The 21,374-nt window shown below is 48.1% G+C and overlaps 1 protein-coding gene across 1 annotated transcript in view; it reads left to right on the top strand.

Annotated features, from left to right (window-relative positions):
- The first annotated feature begins 363 nt into the window (after positions 1-363).
- Positions 364-21,374, top strand: part of LOC8030955 (calcium-activated chloride channel regulator family member 3) — a 29,976-nt gene continuing 8,965 nt past the window's right edge. The window contains exons 1-3 of the mRNA XM_029970494.3: positions 364-425; positions 10,021-10,186; positions 17,503-17,800. Of these exons, the coding sequence (XP_029826354.3) occupies positions 10,028-10,186; positions 17,503-17,800 (457 nt within the window). The 5' untranslated portion in view covers positions 364-425; positions 10,021-10,027. The remainder of the gene's footprint in view (positions 426-10,020; positions 10,187-17,502; positions 17,801-21,374) is intronic.

The following is a 21,374-nucleotide window of genomic DNA, read 5'->3' as shown; positions in this document are numbered from 1 at the left end:
AAAGCTGCACGTGCACATTCGAGTTTTAACGCGTTTGAGTGCGTTGCGGAGTCCTTGCGGCCAGGAGCGGTTGCTTGCGGTGCGACGCGCGCCTTCCCGCAACGCTCGGCAGCGCGACGCAAGCGAGTAGAGACTCGCTCAACTTTTTGAACCGTTGCGGTGCGTTCGACCAATCAGAAGCCGAGAGAGGGGAGGAGGGTGACGTGTCCGCTCGCGCCACTCGGCCGACTCGGCGAGACGTATCTGGTTCTCCGCTAGCAGTGCTCGCTTTTTCGTTTTGGGGTGCGATGGGGACTGGTCTTCCATGGCTGGCGATGTTCAAGTTCGACAAAATGTTGGGGAAGCCAGCCGGATTGTCCCAAGATCGAACATTTCGGCGCTGTCGCTGGGCGGCGCCATGTTGCCGTGGATACCGCTTACCATTGGTGAGGCGACGATAGCGCGTTCTTATTCGCTCTTGACTGCAGTTGAATGCGTGTCAGCCTGACCGTGTGTACAAGCATGGCGCAAGCGCTCTTCGCAACGCAACGCGTCCGCTTGCCGCTACGGAACGCACCGCGCTCAAACGCAGATGTGCGTATGGACCGTGAGCCTTTCAAAATTTCTGGCGCACAGCGCGCTGCGCGAATGGGCGCCCGGACTGTTTGGCGAACAGGTTCCTGGACGGTTCTTTTGTTTTGCTCAAGTTCAGGTTCCGCTCCAAAATGGCGCCGAACATTTCTTTTCGTGTTCTGTTGCGATCCGTGCAAAACAAGCGGTTCAGTTCCGGTTACGGTTCGACACCCTGCTGTTGACCCAGAAAACACAACTTTCTGCGCGCCAGCACGCAAGCTACACAAGCAAGCGAGCAAACCTGATAAAAAATATATATATTTATCAAAATAAAGAAAAACTGTTTTTGCCGCGCGGCGGCGTAACGTGCATGGCCACTTATTAGAGCGGCTAGATTGCAAAGAGGGTCCATCTCAGACCATGGAGAGCGTTGAAATTTTAATGGCGGACTCCTCCTGTGGAGATTAGTCGCAAATGCGCATGCAGTGCGTTTTTGCGTGGCGAGAAGGAAAGCAAGTGGAAAAGCGGAGATCTTAGCAGACGATCAACTCTAATAATTACTTCAATTTTTTCAAAAGTGTATGCAAAACACAATTAATAAAGACAAAGCGTGCATGTATATATTGCGGATTCAATTAACCGAACCCGAGATTAAGTCCGGTAGTGCTGGCATTGAATTGAATGGCGCTTGAAGTAAATTGAATGGCACTCGGATTGAATTGACCACCATTGAACTAAAATGAGCGGGAAAACCTTTAGATGAAGATGAAGTGGGGCAGGCGCCACAACCTAAGAGGTAAGCGTTAAACTTGTTAGTAAGGAGGGAATTTGAATATGAGATACCATCAATTACCAGTTCATTTGGAAGTACACTGTGGGGCTGGGGGATAAGATACCGCATACACTCTAACAAATGCCTGCGCGTCTACTTACAGGCAAAACACTCACTGAGCCAATCTCTGCGATCTACGAAATCAGCTGAGCGAATGATGAGGGGGAACATCCGTTTCGACCTAAAAATGAAGTCTGCGCTGTGGCATTATGCAATGCAAAGCGTCATGCTTGCATTGCGCAGATTTCGTAGGTCGCAGAGATTGGCTCTTCAAGTGTTTTGCGGGTAAGCAGACGCGTAGGAATTTCTGAGAGTGTACAGCGTTCCATACTTTTTCAGGATCGTTATAAACGGGCGCGAATTTTTCGCCGGAATACTGCTTGCGTGATTTCTTTACGTTTGCGTTTAACTTATTCCTTATCTTTTTAAATTCGCGTTCCACCAACTCATCTTTTGTTCTGATAAAACTATCATGGAGCATATTTCGCCGATTTATTCTTCTATAGCCCGACACGCGGCCCAGCTCTGTTTACCAAGACGGCCGGAAGGCCGCGCATGCGCAGTGGCTATGTGGGCAGAAGCGGCCAGGCTCTCCGTGTTTTCGCCATTGCTTTGAGTGGCGTGCGCTCGTTGTTGACGTTGTAGAGACGCTTCCACACTCTCAGAAGAAAAGGGTGTATTGTTACACCCTTTGTCTCATATAATACACCCCAAAACTTCAATGCGACGTACAGCGCTTTATAGTCAAAAAGACGGCCCCAAGTTTTACGAGGGTCTTGATAGCCGTGTGGTACTACTTATTAAAATAGCTAGTCTACGTGTTACTGAGTATGAAAAAAATAATCGGGGTTTTCTTGGCACTACTGCAAAAGCTCAGTGTTTTCTTTGTGTGGTCTTCGATACGTACTTTAGTTCGTTTAACAAGTTATATCGCACCGTTATCAAGCCAATCGTAAAATTTTTGGCCGTCTGTTTCACTGCAGTGCGCTGTACGTCGAACTGAAGTTTTGAGGTGTGTTATATGGGACAAAAGGGTGTAAGGTGATACCCTTTTTTTTATAGATTTATTTGTGCGTAGTATTTCCTGTCAACGTATGTCGTATGCTGTGCCCGACTATTTGACCTCGCTACCCGAGTTTGAACGGAAGCGGGATCGAGACAAACTGTGCGTGGACGGTGTTCCCGCGTACACGATCCGTACGCCGTAAACAAGGACTGCTGGAGTTCCGATATGAGGTTGCTGCCACCGACGTCGATGGCTCACGTTGTCGTTTATTTAGTGCTTTCGCTGAAGCAGTTCACGGCCGACACGGTGCAGGTGTGCAGTCTTCTGGAGGCCTACAATTTGCTTCGAGCCGCTTTCCGCATAGCCGGCGGGATTAGCACAGTGGATCAGCACACTATTGGCCTACGAAAGTGTATTTGTTAATTGATTAATTACACACAGCGTTCATCAAGTCAAGGCATGATATTTTTATTTACTCTCATGACCACAAGGCACGACAAGCGGTAACGCTTTTTCTGAACTGCCGCCGGTTTCCTTCGGCTTGGTAGCACGGGCGTAGAGAGTAGTCTTGTAGGCGCTACCGAAAAAAAAGTTACGGAATACGTTACTCGTTACTTGCCAATAAAAGGAACGTGTTACTGACCTACGTTACCTCAAAATAAAAAGAACGCGTTACCGTTACCGATAAATGTAACGCACGCTACGTTTGCGTTACTTTTTATTTATAAATTGACGGTATAAGTGTTTTTTTTCTTTTGGCGACATCGTTTTTTTTATATTGGGACGAAGAGCGTGGTCGTTGGGGTTTTTCTGAAGTGGAACTTTTGGCATTGAGAAAAAACGAGCAGACTTTTGAAGGTAGGTAAAATGTAGTGCAATAATTGATGACTTGTCGCCTATACTTCGTTTCAGCTTAAATCCAGGCACAGCCAACGCGACGACCTCATGGGACTAATCAAGTAGCCTCACAAGTGCAAGTCACTGTGCCTTTTCTGTTCATGATTGGTTCAGCGATGGTAGGACACGCACAGAAACATGACGAACACCACGATGATGAGCTTTTGACGATGCCTGGTTGTACGCACCAGCTCGTAGCGTCGGCTACATTTGGGCTGAAAATAAGATAAACTATGAAAGCACGAAAGAAAATTACTTTTTTTTCAGGTCTTGGGAAGAATATATAACGAGTAACGTAATTACGTTACGCGTTATACGAAATACGTAACGTGGTTACGTTTCCTGTTATTGTCTTGAAAAAGTAACGAGCACGTCATTACGTTACCGAAAGAAGTAACGCTTTACCGGTAACGCCGGTACTTGTAACGCGTTGCCGCCAACACTGGTAGCGAGCCACCGACGCTCGCTTGGCCGGTGCCCTGCGCGCGAGCACCGTAGGAACAAAATCCATCTGGTCTCGATCAGAGAACGGTTTTACTGCACATAAGCAAGCCTCGGGATGGAGATTGAAATGGAAGCCGCACTTCCCTTCAAGAAAGTGCTTGCGGCACAAACTGTCGTCCTCGCGAGGCGGCCATTTTTTTCGATCCTAGGATATTATCCACCTTCTGCGCCTTTCAGAGCCCACCGGGAGCTTGTGGCAACTTACTCCGCTATTTTTGCTGTACCTTTAGGTGCAATTAACGGCTACACAGTCTTGCGGCAGGCTGAAATGCTATGACGCCCATGCAAAACGCAAGCCCTTCTGCCCTCACCACCCGGCTCCGGCGCGAACGCAGCGCCGCCGCTGCTCCGTGACGTCAAGCCCGCGTGTCGACCGTGGGTAATCCATAGTTTTCTCATTTTTTTATGTTGCTAAACATTTCGCAAGGGAAACGCTTCGTCATAGGATTATTTAATCGTAGTTATGAAAGTTCCGTAGCATATACCGGCATTACATTCGCTGTGTGTATACCATCCCAATTAATGTTTCAAACGAGGTAGTAGAACTTCGGTATATTGGCAGAATTGATACTCCTACAAACTGTGACAGCCACGGAGTGTTTTGTATCTATTCGTATTCGACGAGCAGGAAAAATGCTAAATATAGGTAAATGATCATTGACTGGACAGGCGGACATTCTAGAGATTGTTTCGCTCGGTAGGTTGCTTGTAATAAATAAATGAATTATGGTTGCATTATCCCGACTTATTCTTGTTGGTGCGGTAATAACGTTATTGCACCCGAACGATTCAATAGTATCAAGGAACTGTCCGCAGAGCGGATCCGAGCCCGATAGATCGATATTAAAGTCCCCTATTAGGCTATTAGTATGATTCGTAAATTCAATGAGGCCATATGGTCCAAACGTTTAACTACGTAATTAATAAATTTAGACATTGCGCCAGAAGGTGGCCATATAGAGCAGCCACTACGGTTCCGTCACATACGGCAACAATCGAGTCATAGTCCCTACTTACCCTACTCGGGCATAACACTGTACCCTATGCTAAAAGTCCCATGTGTAAAAGGAGAATTGCTTCATGGCTCCGGTCATCGGTCCAGCCGCGGCAGTGAACAATCTTTGTCCGGTAGCAAAACAAAATAGCCTCAAGCACGCTTTTTTTCCTTAAGCTTTCGAAGGTTACTAACAATATGTACTGGCCTATCGGTGCGCTCCGTCAACTTCGGCCCCAACTTTGTGTTTGACAAGTTTAGAAGCCCAGGTGTCTAAAAAAAAAAAGATTACGGTTTGTCTGTATTTTTTTTACACAAAAACAAACAACGCATCGCCGAACACAATCCCCGCCCAAATGCTGCGCTACAGGTTGCGATTAGATGTCACACATTCCAAACATACCGTTACCCGATTCAAATGCTACAAGCGCTGTGACGCGTGCCATCCTCGGCGCCTCATTGGCTCGAACTAACCCTCATCATCCCGCGTTAGGCGCACACCCAATCACTCCGAGTGAACCAGCTAGCTAGTCAACAGATAACGTCCGTTAGTCAGTCGACAACAATGCCTTATGCGCAGTTTTTCTCGTCTGTAAAGATAATATGCTCCTTTCCCCTATCTGCGTCAACTTTTGAAGACAGTTCGAGGGGCGTATTACGGGCTGATAATGCAACAAAATAGAGGACGGCGACGCATCCGCCTCGAACGCAATAGCTCTCTGTTGTCGTGATTCTCGATCAAAGGTTTCAGGTTGCGAGACATCTTGTAATTATTCAATGAGGCCAACCAAAGCGAAGTAAAGGTAAAAACCTAGGCCCCGCTGGTTAATAACTTCTATTACAAACCCGAGTCAAGAGACGTGTCCATTTGTTTTTATTGTTCCTTGTCTCAGGTTTGTAATGGAAGCCAATCAGAGAGCACTAAAAGTGCAACGGAATGGCATATATGGCATCTTGTTGTGCGGTTGCTTTCATCGGTCAATCTAAACCCAGTTAATGCGCCGTTACCTTCCGCTTTTAGTAATACATGTGGACGTGTTGGTACGCCTTCTATGGTTACCAACAGAATGAGAATGACAGGGGGTTCTTTCGAACGCTGCAACACGCGATCCTTACCTTCAATCGTGCTTCTGCCTCGCGCGTGCGCTGTATGTGCAGTAACCCCAAAGCGCCGTCGAAGGTAGGAGGCTAGCGCTGGAACCGGAACAGCTGAAGCTCTTCCCTGCCGTTGTCAGATTGTCGGTGACCATAGCCTTTGACTGCGCTCTGACTTCTAGCCAAGGTATAACCGATAAGCCAAACAGCCAGTGAATGCAGTCGGGAGAAACGACAGGTATTCCAAACTTTTGCCGCAATTTAATTACAGCAATTATATTGATGTAACTCAATTACTTCTTAAGTAATATTAGTGACTGGATCAGTTGCGTTTGGCTAAAAGTGATTATTTTTGGACTTTGATACATATTTAGCATCAATGCTTTTAAAGTTTTCATTACTCTGGCATCTGCTATATTTTTTTCTTTTTTTAGTCTTGGAATGGTGGAATGTTTATTGTGCCTCCGTACAGAGCCGCTGATAGGACGAAAAAGCGCAGAGCTTTCGTTTTTGTTTATATAATTAATTCATGGGAAAATTACTGCGCTTTCTGGTTGTTCATTAGCCAACGAATCGAGAGAAAAAAATAGCAGTTCTTGCATCGCGTTCAAGGCACACGTTAACCTGCAGAACACTTTGTATCGGTATTTGCGTGTTCAACGCGTCTTTTTAGAACATATACTTTCACGGCTTCGTCTTTACAGCGCCAGGCGCTGTGACTATCAGATTCGCTTGAGAATTCTTGCGAGCGAACCTCTCGCTAGAGCTTTCTGCACTAGCCGTTAGGGGCCGTCGATTTCGCTGCAGTCGCCAATACACCAACACGCCGTACGTGCTTTTCGTACGCTATGCGTGCGCAGAAAGCAGACTCGCGCGAGATGAAGAGTTTGCGCATGCGCAATAGGCTTTATAATGCGCAGAGCGGACAGCAGCGCACCGCAGGGCCGTAACATCAGAGAGTTTTGTTTGGGCATTCATGGCTTGCACGTGACGTGATCGCCAATGACGGTGGTCATTTCTAATTGTTCTTGCTGAGAATAACAATTTTGATGGCGCGAAGTGCGTGCTGTAGAAGTGTAAGCCATCTATACCCGGCGGTAACCACATCAGAAAACTGAAAATTGTGCGGTTTGTTCCTACCCTTGAAGTGAAAGAATAAGCGCTGTTCTTCACAAAGGACAGTTTCTGAGGAGTGTTTTGACTTTGTAGGACGGTCCTCTCACGTGGGTTTCTCGTTTCGTTAAACACGTTTAATCGAAACACGCTTCGTGAAGAACGTTTCGGAGGCGGAAATTTCTTCGACGCTGCAAATTTTCGTGAACGCATACTCCTGTGACGTTTCGTCGACGACGTATTTTTTGTTACTACCGTAATTTCTGGAGAGATGCGCCACTCCCGAAATATAGCCCACGCCCTATTATTTGCATGATTTGCTATTTCTCCCGAAACACCGAAAAATAGCCCAGTTCTACTAATTGCAGGGCCCTGGCCAATAATAACCTCGGTGAAAACGTTGTTACTTAACTGCAGCGGGAGCTAGGTTAACATTTCTGACTGGGAACGACAGTCGTCTTTGGTTTACTGCCCCCTCCTGCGATTAAAGGTTTCGAGGAGAGCAAAATTTAAAACTACAACATTATTTCACCCTTTTTTTTTTTTTTCTATGACACACCAAAAGTTTGCCCACCACTTGTTTTCATCCGATTTGCTATCGACTTTAAATGGGCTATCTCTCTGGATATTAAGCTCGGGGAAAGTTCAGTATTACCGCAGGTCCGAGTTTTCACAAGGTTTCACTGGAATCATCGAGGATTCGGCAAGATAGGCTACGATTCGGAAGCCGGAGACCGAGGTTATCTATACGCAGAAAGACGCTTTCGGCGAACCCTCGAGACATGTTCCCATGAAACGAACGCGATAACCTTTCGATGAAACGATAGGTCGCTGAAACGTCGCAGTGTCGACGAAATGGTCTGTGGATGCAACAGCGTTCATCAAACTGATCGTCCACCGCCCTCACAATGGTGATGCAAGAAATTTCTTTAGAGCATGCATTTGTATAATAAACCTGCTTCAAACGTGTTTGGGGCGCGTTGGGAAATAATTCTGCTATTTTGTCGGAATCGCTGACTGCCGCGATTGGTCAGCGCCAAGGTGAAGCGCGGCGCTGGCCAAACTCTGGGGCCTGGGGCTCTAAGCTCGTCAAACACAAAGTTGGGGCCGAATTTCACGGCGCGCACCGATTGGACTATCGCGACGATGACTTCGCGCTTTTGTCGCCAGCGTCCGATCGGCGCGCTCGGCGAACTTTCGGCTCCAACTTTGTGTTTGACAAGTTTAGGGCCCCTAGTTGACTTTCTCGCCGAGTGTAGAACGTAGAGCCGCTTGAGGAAGTGGGCGAGAAGGAATGCCGCTCTTCTTAAAGGGAAGCTACGGAGCTTCTTGAAAAAAATGAGTTAGAAGTGAATTCTAGTGTATTTTTACCTCGTGAACCCGAATACCAAAACCATTTGCCGCGCAAGTATTTTTAAACGCGAGAAAAACGCGAAAGATGGTCGCTGTCCGTGACGTCATCGACGGACCTTTTGGCTTGCCAAGGCTAGGGAGGCGGGGCTTCAGCCCTATTTTCAAACTGCTCTTATGGCTCTCTGGCGCGTCGTATTGAAATATAATTGTGATATCTGTTATTCTAAAGGCCAAATGAACGCAATTCAAGCGTTTTTTCTCAAATGTAGAAGTGCCCCATCTTCCCTTTAAGGTAAACTCGTGAAATCTGCGCGATAAAAAAAAGGTGTTTCTTCGTGAGGCGTTTAAGTTGTAGCCCTCCCTATACGTCTCTCATCGCCCAACACGTCATGCGGGGGCAGCTCGGTTATCTTATCCGGGCAGCGTCACAGCTTCCATATAAAACGGTCCCTTACCGAGTAGCGGCCGAGAGCGGTATCAGTTGCACACACGCGCTCCCATCTGCCAGTTTCGTCGCTGCTTCCCTGCACGGTAAGTCGCCAAGGCAAGCTTTTCTCCATGGACCCCGAGCATCGAAGAGGATACCATAAAACGTGCTTTTCTTTTTCTCGATTTCGCTAAACACTTCGTAAGCCGTAGTCACACTGCTTTTACATCATACAGGTCACGGTGTTCTCCGTAGACGCGAGAGAATTACCTGCGCCTACGCCTCACGCATCTTCGAACCATGCATGTTTCCTTCAGACATGTATATGCTTCGACCATGTCCGCGGACAGTGTTTGTATGGCCAATATGTGACGAGAGGAAAACACGCCTCAGAGGGGGTCGGCAGACTTTCTTTTGTATGATGCATTTGCCACGTGAGCGCGGTTTAGACGTCTACTAAGCTCGCGGGGAGAAAACCTGTCCCGCCGCCAATCTACTCAAACGGAGCGTAAAACAATTGTTTATTACAAAGCCACCCATGAACAGGTTGGTGATACGAAGCTCCTACAACTCAGGAAGGAAATAACGTTTTGTAGCATTGGACACCTTAAGAAACGCCTCGCTTGGTTTCTTACGTTCACGCTTCCATAGTTACTGACAGTTTCAAAAACGGAGGGAGCGGCGCCTGCGTCCTGAGTATCACATTATTGCCCCTCGGCCAAAGAGAACGCGGCATTAGCCGATAAGAACTCCGGAGAACGAACCAGGTAGCAGACAAGTTTTAACGTGATAAGTGACGCCCTGCGTTTCTCCAGCTCTCGGTGACCAAACATTTGTGATTAGGTCTTCCGGGTTCTGATACCAATGCCGTAATCTCATTGGCTGCGATGTGATGATAACGTGTTAGGAAGTCGCCACGGCACGCGTTTCTTTAGTTGTGGGCGGATATGCGGAGGGTGCTTCTTGAGCACGGGTTGCAATGACATCAGAACGCCTGGTTCTGATTGGCTGAATTGGAAGGATAGTGTGTACACCTCAATCCTAGCTTTCTCGAGGTCCACCCAGTATCCTTCCAATCCAGCCAATCAGATCTCGCCGTTCTGACGTCATCGCCACCTCCGCGAAAGAGGTAGACGAAGTGCCGCCCCTCATAGATGCTCCTCAGCCGGTTTTGATTGCCGTATGCGTGTTTGAATTAGCGTACCGTATACAACACGTGCTTCAACGGCGTTTTTATTTCTTCTTAGGTCCGAGATGAAGGCAGCTACCTTATCGTTGCCCTTGGTGGCGGCTCTGTGTTTCCCGCTTATCGGCGGCGTGCGTATTGACACGACGGACGGAGGATACCGCGACGTTGTCGTAGCCATACACCCATCCGTGACACCGGACGAGAACATCATCGTCAACATCAAGGTGAACCCACAGACTCCACACCGTACACAATAAGGGGAGGAACACAGAGAGAGGAGAGTATGAGAGGTGCGCGGGGTGGTCAGAGTACCGAGCTTTGATTAGAAGGAGAGTGGGTAGGCCAAGACGAGCTGCCCTCGTTTTTAATCGCGGTTTGAGCGCGTTCGAACGCCGAACGCCTACGTCCGGTGTTCAAACGCGAGTCACTGCGCGAGGAGCAGACGATGCTCTTCTTTGCTCTGACTGGAGGGAGACAGTGGATGGAGGCAAAGGGCGTCTAGCCTTTCCGTCTACCCTCTAATCCTTCCAATCGGTGCTTGGAGCTGTGACGTCCCCCTTGCGCTTTCATCTCCTCCACTGCCTCAGTTTCTCCCCGTATAGACCAGTGTCCGCGCCAATTCCGGGGCGCCGCCATGTTTATCTACGCTCGCGCCACCACGCGGAAAGAACTGGCAGGCAGGGAGGGGGGGCTGCGTTGGCGGCGTTGCTTTGGGTAGCTGGATGCGGCAGGCTGTCCGAATGCACCGACACATCGTGAAAGATGTCTTCACCAGAAGCCTCTGCGGCCCGTTCTTCAACAGGCAAGATGTCGTGAACATTCGAGAACCCATCTCGATCAAGGAAAATAAGGGAAAACCTTTCTTGTCAAATAAAGATTATTATTATTATTATTATTATTATGTTCTCGGTGTCTGCTGACCCTTGACATCCGCGTTTCAGTCCGGGTTCATTGCGTAGTAAATATTTCGCTACTGCTTTCTTGTAGCTTTCAAATGCTTGATTGTTGGCTTCTTGTATACGACATTACATTCGTGGCATGTTTGAGACCGATTTTCGCGATCTGCTTGCCTTTCTGCGGCAGCGCGGCTCTGCCAAGCCGAAATAAGTGCGAGGCGTTCACTTGATCGAACGCAGTTTTAGCGAATGAAAACGAGACGACGACGTTTCATCGAATGACTAGCGAATGGGTCTAGTTACATAGACAGCTCGGATTAGCTTTCTTTTGTAATGTGGCGCCTTGTCTGCCGCTGCGAAGCGGCGTAAACGAGGGCTCCGAGTGTGTTAGCACGCGTCCCCCCCCCCCCCCCCACACACACACACACACAAACACACACTGCGAGCGTCTGGGTTCGAAACTATTAATTGCCAGTTCTAAAGGATGGTACTTACTTGAAGTGGGAGCTGGAATTATACGAGGTACCAGGAGACACTTACTATCGGGTAACGAAGCACGGTGCCTGTGGGGGCGGAGTCTAGGAACGCTACTGATTAATATTGTGACAGGCGATCAGTTATGATAGCAGACGAAACTGCGACTCGTTTGTTCAGAAGTTCGCGGTGATATTTTATTAGCCCTCGTTACAGCACACCAAGGATCTTAGGCAGTGAAATTCACATCACGCAGGCTCGTCCGTCGTAGTCAAATGAGCGCAGTCGACGATGAGGTGTAATGAGCTACAAAGCTTCACAAGGATAATGCGCGTGAGAAAGAGTTTTGAGGAAGTCCAAAACACCGATCCAGCAGACGCACGTACGTACGTTTACTCCGGACTTCATGAACCCGACGGCGCAAGATCAAAGAGCACCGCCGCCATCGCCACCCGGTTTTCTCTGCACTTTGCGCGACGACGGCACTGCAACGGAGGGCACTCGCCTCGGCGTTAACAATCCGCGAAATAGATTAATTTACCACTCTTGAAGCCATTCCAAATGATAAATGAAAATACCTCGGCGTTGTTGAACATCTGACGACACAACCAACACAACTGTGCCGCTGGCTGCGTGAGCCTGACACAAATGTGCCGAGCGCCTGCTCGGCACGGTTGTTGCTCGTGAAGGCCTGCTTATTTGTAGTTGAGACGATGATTCCACATCTTTCGTGGTGCTTGCAATAACTTCGAAGGGCAGGGGAACCTTCTCACGAGGACGTTGAAGACACTCAACACCGGAGCCACCAAAGCAATCGCACAAACCGTCGCCATGTTTGCTTCTTCTTCGTCACTCGCGGCGCGGTCAACTCGTCGCGAGATGTTTTCTGGCTCGGCTAGACGAAAACCAACAACGGCAAAGTGGCGTATGGACACACGGCTCTCACATTACGGGCACTATACTCACATACCGCGGTAAACAGGACCGATGCCCGCGAAACGGCAGTCGGCACACCAGCGAAGAAGCCTTCAACGGGAGCCGGCGGCGCAGGCCGACGCAGCCCCCCCTCCCCGTGAGCGTCTGGGTTCGAGATTATTGTTCGCTTTTGCTCCTTGCGGTCGAGGCTAAAAAGAGCACTTCCGGACAAAGGTCTATACAATCACGGTTCCTGCATCTGGTTGATCCCTTTCCTTTTCACATGTTGATACCCTTCCATCCCAAGTTTTCGCTCTGCCACTTGCCTTGTAGTATTCCTTACTATTTGATATATATATATATATATATATATATAAGGGATATTCTGGCGTTTACTGGCGGTTGAGAAATTCGGGAAACGGAAAGAAATAGAATTGGTTTACCTATTCTTCACTTCATTTAGCCCAAACAAGCGCCGCAGTAACGCATAATATTATTTTAGAGCGCAGCTCTTAGATGCCCGTTTCCAGCTTGAGCGGCGTCGCCGTCGGCGTCAGCGTAACCGCGCGCTGCATTATGGGAGGTTCTCATAATGGCGTCATGAGGGTTACCCTTGTGAGGGTTACGAGGGTTGCCAGGGTTACTCTCACGACGGTTACGAGGGTTACCCTCACGAGGGTTTCTAGGGTTATCCTCACGAGGGTCACGAGGATTACCCTCACGAGGTTCACAGAGCTGCCCTCGCGAGGGTCACGAGGGTTACCCTCACGAGGTCCACAAGGGGTACCCTCGCGAGGTTTTTGAGGGTTGCTCTCAATAGAGTAACGAAAGTTACCCTCCTGACGTCACACGTGACGTCACGTGTGACGTCACGAGGGTAAAAGCTTTTCCACTATATTTAGCGGAAAATTTTCTCCTCTAAATTTAGCGGGGAAGAAAGGGGGAATACCCTCCCCTCCGTGCCATCCCTTCCTCCTCCTCAAGAGCTGCGCTCTAATTGGGCGTTACAGAAAATTGTAAACTTTGTACACCCTTGAGCGTTATGAAGGTAAACAGCCCCCTTCTTGTTTTGGACGCTCCTGCAAATTTTGGAACAAGCTCTGTTCCAGAAGAGGGCTAGAACGCAAAGTTTAGAGCCCAAGCAAAATACCATTTGAGACGTTGAGAGCTCATATAGCTTTAGGGAGCCGTAAAACAGGCAAGAAACCAGGTAAGGTGTTCACCTTCATATTGCCGGCGGGCAGGCTCGTAGCCAGGATTTTGTTTCGGGGGGGGGGGGGGGGGGGGGCCGCCCATGACAAAATGCTGTACGAGGGGGAGCGGGGGGGGGAGGAGGTCCGATGCAAAATGTAAGATTCCGGAAGGGGGGGTATGGCCAGACCCCCCCCCCCCCCTTCTCGGCTACGTGCCTGTCGGCGGGTGTACTTCCAAAGTATAGAGATAACGTAGTTTTTTTATTTTTCTTGATTTGCTCAGATGTACTAATCTTTTACAATTCTAGCGAAAGCTTCCACCAACTTCTGAAATCTCTGTGGTAAATCCCAGCGCGACAAGTTAAGAAACCGAGTTATGGGGTCAGCTTAAAGTGCGTTTAATTAATTTCGCCGTAGCCTCCTATATCTTGAGAAAGCCGGGGACATCGAGGACGAAGTCACTGGCCCGCGGCCGCAGGAAAGATGGCGGTGGCTTAGCTCGGCTATGCCAGGATATACGTAGCGTGAGGTGATGCGCACAAATGAGAGGCGCTATTAAGCGACTCCGGTGCAGCGTCAGACTTGGCTACTGCGCAACGGAGGCGCACAGCTGGGCACGCGGCGGCGCCAGTGCGTCAGCCGCGGCTATGGCGTCACTCCTCTGGAATGCGCAGACCGGCGAGGCGCGCGTGGCGGCGGCGGCGCCGGCGCGCCAGCTGTGCGCCGTGTGACGTCACAGTTCCTCGCGCCTGCGCAGAACGGCTCTTTGGGAGCCACGCGAAGCTGCTCAACCTCGGCCAGTGTAGCTCACGCTACAAAAGAGGAGGAGCGCGCGGAACGGTGACCAATATGGTAGCGCAGAGCAGAAAGGGCAAAGACAGTGTGCGAGCGCTTGGGTCATGAGCGGCCGCTCCCGGAACCACGTTTATTTTCGTGTTTTCGTCACCACCGTTTTCGTACTCCGGGAGAAGCGGTTGCGGCGATTTGAAAGGGCTCTGGCAACACTGCACGATACCGATGGCGTCGGCGGAGTTGTCGGCGTGCCAGCGGAGTGCGTCGTCGTCGGACCATCGTATCGTGCCGCGGAAGAACCATGCAGTTTTGACTAAACGTAACCGACGGCCGCGACCGTTGGTTTCGCGTTCAAGGACCGTTTCGGAGCTGCGGGCGCAGGGAGAAAAGGGAAAGGATTGACACTGAGTTTCTCCTGTCCATGATACCGAAAAGAAAAGAGTAATAAAAATAGTGTTTCTGCGCTTGGCCGCTCGCTCTTGTGTGGCGCTAGCAGGCAATCTTCCCTCCGCTCCCGTTTCCCCGCCCCTCCTTTTCCATTTTCGGCGGCCGTCTTTTCTCGCGACGCGCCAGGCTTTCTCCGTGTAGAGGAGGCTATGATTTCGCCCACGCTGAACAACCGACTGAGATAAGAGTAGGAAGACCCGTTTTTAAGCCTCTTCAGACGGTTTTCCACCAGCTCCGCTGCTTCGCATCCGGTCGTAAGAGGCTTAAAAACCGATCTTTTCTGCTTCGGTCATACTTGGTTGCACGTGTGTGAACGGGCCTTAAAGTCCCGTTCACACATAAAAGACCGGTTTTTAAATCTTTTGTGACGGCTAACGACCGACTGCATCGTAAGAGGCTTAAAGGGGCACGACACCACAACGCGCAAAACAATTTTCACACGCAAAACAATCTTGGTTGACTTCTTCTTACCCCCTTTGCTTCTTTTTATTTGTGACGCAGTCGATTATGAAATTTAGACGCCTAAAAAGCGACGCTTGTATATTATTTAATAACGGCATTCGTAAAGCCTGTTTTTTAACGCAATAGCGAACGCACTACTCACCCTTCTTTTGAAATATTGAAAATCGGAGTTCGGAATTGATGTCGCCTTCTGACGTTTTATCCTCCATTGGAAAACATGGCGGCGCTCGGTGCATGTAGCAGTGAGGATGATCGGGGAGTTGGGAAATCGGGCGAAGTTCTCTTTTCGGAGCCCGACGACCTCTGAAACTTCGAAAAGAAAATCGTCAAGCGGTCAAAACAACCGAGTTTGGTGTCTGTGTACCGTCGACTCGGTTGTGGCTCCAACGGGGCAGCCTTTCACGCAGCACCGGCGCGACATGGCCCCTCATGTCGCTCACAGAAATTCAATGCGTGTCCTCTTCGACCTCGCATAGTCTCAAAGAATTCGAGATCGTCGAAAGGGCCCTAAAAGAACTTCACAAACTAAAATTTTCAGGATAGTGTCCTTTTTATATCACTTCAAATAAAAAAAAAATATATATATGTTTTTCTGTCAGTGCCACTTAAGGGGGACCCCCCTGGGGGGGTCAACTTTTGAACACTTGGCTTAAAATTATTGAAATTTACAGGGTAGGCTGGTGGTCATGCTAGAGAATGCATAACAAAATTTCAGGTCTGTCGGTTAAATGGCAAGGAAACCAGAGCAGCTTCTATCAGCAACACGCCTACAATGATTAGTTAATCTTTCGTCGAAAAACTATCACAATATTCGAGATCTTTATTTGCTAGATATGTAGCGAAATGCCTAGATGGTGCGGCTATGGAAAGGTTTTTGTAAAAAGTCTTTTATTTTTATAAAGTTTTTCTTCTGCGAAATTGGTAAAGCTTTTGGTCTTCTGTGCCTTCGACAAAATGTCAACATTTTTTATAAAAGACATCCGTAAAGTGAAAAAAAAGTTCCATAGCCGCACTCCTTATTAAATTCCAGTCAGGAAAAGGGAAGGATGGGCTTTCCCTGTTTTGCATTATCAAACGATAGATTGACTAAAATGGAATTTCTACCAAAAAGTGGAACGGAGAAAAATGCATTCAAAGTGCTCAAACCCTACCTTTTCTTTAGCTTCGGTGGATAGAAAATAATTTATAAAAAAATAATTATGCAGTGTAAACTGATTAAACTTTCTGGGAATACTCTCTAGATGTTGGTGGATGTAAATATATCATTTTTCCAAATCAACATTTTTTGCAGGATTTTTTTTTTCTGGGCAGTGTAGCCCCTCAAAGGGATACTGAATCTAAATTTGGATTTCGCAAAGTAAGGCTGCAGAAGTGTTGAAGGGGACGCTACAAACCCCAAAACATCACTCGTACATCGATATCTCAAACGGATGGCCGTACTTTTGGAAAAGAAGGGCGCGATCAAGCGAGGTCTTTGACGTAACTGTCTCCGGGAAAATTTCAGAATGAGGAGAAGCGGCCTCGCTTCTCTTTTCCTCGCTTCGGTTCACCAGCTCGACGGGACGTAGCGAGGAGGAGAGAGGATGGGAATCGTGACGGGCCTTGTTTCGTCGGTCTCGTCGGCCGGGTTCAATCGCGCACTTTTTTTCCAAAAAATACGGCGATCCGTTAGATATATCGCCGTATGAGTGATATTTCTTGGTTTTGCAGCTTCCCGCCTATCTGCCCGGCCTTATTTAGTGAGCTCGAAATTTCGGTTCAGTATCCCTTTAAGGCGCGTTCCCACACTTGCAACCGAATAGGACCGACCGAGACAAGACCGGTTTTTAAGCCTCTTGCGACTGCTTGGGACCGAATGCACTGCTACGGAGCAGGTTCTAAGCCTCACAACGGGCTTAAAAACCAGTCTTGTCTCGGCCGGTCCTACTCGGTTGCAAGTGTGTGAACAGGCCTTTACACAATTCGATGCAGCACCGCGTCTAAAATACCAGTTGAGTGCATAGCAGAAACTTGGAGACGCTCCACCCGCAGTAGAGGAATGAGACGCTTTTTATGACATGCTGACTTTGGCTAGATAGGCGTGAAACAAGCTTGACTTTCTAGATGCGTCAAGAAAGCCTCTGTTTGCGAACTTTTCCAATAATCTCCGTCTGCGCTCGTAGCCATCGTTCGATCTTGGGCATATGGAAGACGTTCCCTGCTCTCGTAGTAGCTCTCTTCTGCGGGCTAGCAGATGCTTGCATGCGTCCTGAGTCCTGTGGCCTTATACTTTTCGCCTGAACGGATCGTTTAAACAGTGTATAGTAAGTAGCACTCTTATCCAACATTTTTTTTTCGCTCGTAATATTTGTTGCAATGCAGGCGCTGTTCCGGGAAGCGTCCTTGTTCCTACACCGAGCGACGCGGGGTCGGGTCTTCTTCAAGGACGTCACCATCGCCGTGCCGTCCACCTGGCCCCGGAGAGAGGAAGCAGAGGCCACGGCCAGCAATCTGTTCGACGGTGCCGACCTACGCGTGGCCGAGCCGAACCCGGAGTACGGAGACACGCCGTACACGCTCCAGCCAAGAGGATGCGGGGAAGTCGGAGAATACATCCACATCACGCCGGCTTTTCTCAGCGGCTTGAACGGGACCACTTCGAAGACATACGGCAGCCCGGGTATGCGCTTTTAAATATTGTAAACTTTTTTTATTTAAACCACTCTCCCCTCCCCCTATCCCTGCCCCAATTAAAAATTCCGGTCGTCATTCTGAAACGCAGATGCTTGGGACGGTAAGGTACACTACACAACACTGTTAGCGCGAACACGTCATCAGTGTTATTATTTTTTTTTAATGCGGTAGCACCTTTTAGTTACCCCCCCCCCCCCCTCTTCCCTGATTTCGTAGACCTTTCTGGCCTTCTAATGCCTCCTAATTGGCGTTACGTGATCTATGCGTCAATTCAGTTTCGTCGTTAACTTTGGTTGGAAACTTGACGTCACGTGACCGGAAGCAACAGGGCCTAAAGACAAATGCAGGTTCCCTGCTAAATTTAGCGGAACCATTGACGTCACGTAAGCTAGGCATTAGGGAGTTGTAGTAGATCGTTCTTCTCCTCTGCTACGGCATCCCCGAAGAAAACGCCGCAGCTGCGTATGCGCGCCGCCAGCCTTCTCTGCATAGCTCAAGGTCTTGTGGCGGATTACGGAGCGCTATCTGGGTGCTTAGCGGGCTGCGGAAACGGTCTAACACAATTCCCTAATAATTCAGTTGCCCCGCTAATTTCGGTATTCACACTAAATTCCTATTCACATTGAGCTGCGCCGTGAGTCTCATGACGAATTCTATCGCAGCTCATAAACAACCAAGAATAGTGGTTTCTGCAGCCGATTTTCGTATCTTGCTTCGAAGAGGTATTGGCGGGCACTACATTCTACCGCTTGGGATAGTTCCCTAAAGCCGCGGCCAGTCCTCTAACGCATGATACAAACGACAGTCTCTAGACGCTGTTCGAGGCGTGTTTATTTCATTGTACGACGGCTCTGTACAACGTTGTTCCTACAATAACTGATTGGAGTCACTTTCGCATGGGTGCAGATACTTCTGCCAACATGTCCGGAGAAAAGAGGGTGCCTTTTGTATGATGCATGAACAGTATACGGCTCAATAAAGCCCTCTTCATCACAATAGTGGTTTTCAAGACGGCCTTTCAATTCTAAAAATAAATGGAGAAAAAAAAAAAAAAGCCGGCGATCGCTTGTATGCGCTACCAATGTCGCGAAGCGTACGTGCGTCGTAACACCCCCCCCCCCCCCCCCCCCCCTTCTTATTGCGCGCATACGTGGATTGAGGGACGAGGTGCTCACTGCTTGCGCCAGTCTTCACAATGCCTCGCAAGAGGAAGGAGCCAACTGAAGAAGCGGCAGCAGAACAGAATTGGTGTACTAACTAGCTCGCCAATTCATATCCTTTGTATTACTTACTTCAAGGTCATGATATTCCGGATTGACGTTATATAGATCGGTATGGCCTAGGTTAGTACGCTGGATCTTTGCAGCAGCGAGCCTTACTTTCGTTAAGTCGGTTCCAGCTGTGCATCGACGAGAGAAGCGATGGTGGACTGAGGCTAGTAAAAGAAAAGGGCACACGGCGATTCATAGTTTATAACACGGCAGTGTGTAGTAGCTTACCATAGAGTTAATATAATAATCTGGAGTGAAAGTTCCCGTACTTCGGACCGTACCGGAAGGGCGCGGCGCAGCCGCAGGCATCGATGGTTGCACTGGCTGGTCCTGATCGATTGGTGTCTATCGGTGGCGACGCCTTAGTATACACTAAGGAGCAGTAAAACATCCCCCGTAAGGTTTTACCCAGATAGTTTTTAGCTTTACTTTGCAAAACGAAACAAAATACACCGGCATCGCGTATAAAAAAAAAAAAAAAGAGAAAAGAAAACGAAATACATGAAGTTGACAAGCACTCGCACAACTTGAGCTCGTCGCGGCAAAACGAACCCACGTAACCTTTGGTCTATAGTGTTTTTTTTTTCCCCACTTTTGTGTCGCTCTCTTTCTCGTTCTTTATATCGGAATCGCCGATATCAGCGCCCTGTATTTGCGAGCGTTCTGCTTTCGCTTTTACCCCAACTCTCAGTGACAGCTCAAGGAAGACCAGGAAAACCTTGAGCAACTTTAGCGCTTTATCCTGCACCTTGAGCAACAACAGAACCTGAATCTGCGGGCTTTCAAACCGTCGTATCTTTCTGACAAGGTGTTTTCCAGTTTCGATGCGAGTGTTGCAGATGCAATAGTAATTTTCTCTTTCATTTCGCAAAGTGACGAAAGGGATCTAGAATTGCCGCGTCCACAAAAGAAACGGGTAATAAGCTTCGTGCTTAACGACCGTTTGTTATCTTCTCTGGGTATTCTTCTGACGAGCGTATGTGTTTGGAATACTGGTGGTGCTTAGTGAGCAGGTTAAACATGGTTAGAATGTCACGATGCGTACCAAGTATTTGCGGTTTTCTAAAACGTTTTCTTCGATAGGAATTTAGAGGCCGACCCACCTCTTTTCAATTGTTTATTATATGCACCTTATCTCCTCATCATTTCCACAGTTATACTAGGATAAGGCTAACTTTGGATAAAGACTTTTAAACGAAAATACTGATAAATGACTCATATATTTTGATTTTTGTTTTGTTTTGCTGAACACTTGCATCGTCAAACGATGTGATAAACAAAACACGATTTAAGCTAAAATCACCTTACATTTTGCGTAAAATAAAAAAAAAAAAAAGTGGAAGAAAGGCTGCCTTCACGCTAAAGCCGTGTTGTGCCCGTTACCGAAAAAAGTAACGAAATAGCGTTACTCGTTAGTTTGGTAAAAAGTGACGCGTTATCGAGCTACGTTACTCTTTTACAAACGTAACGATATACCGTTACCGTTACTTTTCAAAAATAACGAACGTTACTTTTACGTTAGTTTTCTGTTCGAGTACATATGTTTGGCAGAGATGTATGATAAGCCTCCTTAACAAGCTTGGATAAAGATAAAAATTTACAGAGTGGTTTCATAGTGTTCTGATGCGCGAAGCAGCTTAATTTTTGGCATGCAGATTAGGCATTGAAACTGTAAATTACCTGATTCTGTCTTCTTTAGTTGATACATTTCATTCAGACCTGCTGGCCATGGCGACGGACTTTCGTTATTCATGCCCATCTCACGCGCAGAATGAGTCGGAGATGTTAGTCAATCGGCTTTTATAAACTACAGCATGCGAACGAGGACTGCTGGAACACAACCAGCCAACCCACACCCCTCATCTGTACGCCGGTTTTAGTAACAGTCCGGTTCATACTATTACCATAGACTGATTTATTTCACTATCTGGAACAGGACACCGGTTAGCAGCACACTGGCTATAATCACTTGCTGCCTCTTACCAGCAGTAGCTCTTAATTTGTCTGTGAAAAAAAAAGAAAAGGTTTCGTGTTTGTAAGTTTTTTTTCCAGGTTTAAAACTTCTTTTTTTAATTTTTTTTTTATCATGACCTTAGAGAATTGAAGACTAATCAAGCGAAAGCTTCTTCTGTGTACAAAAATGGGTCAGGAACTTTCAGGCAGCGAGGGGGAGAGCGAGGGTAAAAATATTCCACAAAAATATTCCCCCCCAGCGCTGTCCACTTCTGCTGCACAAAGCAGGGGGGGGGGGGGGGGGGGGAAGAGGACGGAGGGGAGGAGGCTGTAGCG

The sequence above is a fragment of the Ixodes scapularis genome, unplaced genomic scaffold, assembly GCF_016920785.2.
Source record: "Ixodes scapularis isolate PalLabHiFi unplaced genomic scaffold, ASM1692078v2 ptg001477l_1__unscaffolded, whole genome shotgun sequence".
NCBI classification, from domain to species: Eukaryota; Metazoa; Arthropoda; class Arachnida; order Ixodida; family Ixodidae; genus Ixodes; species Ixodes scapularis.
This window is presented reverse-complemented; position numbering and strand designations above follow the sequence as displayed.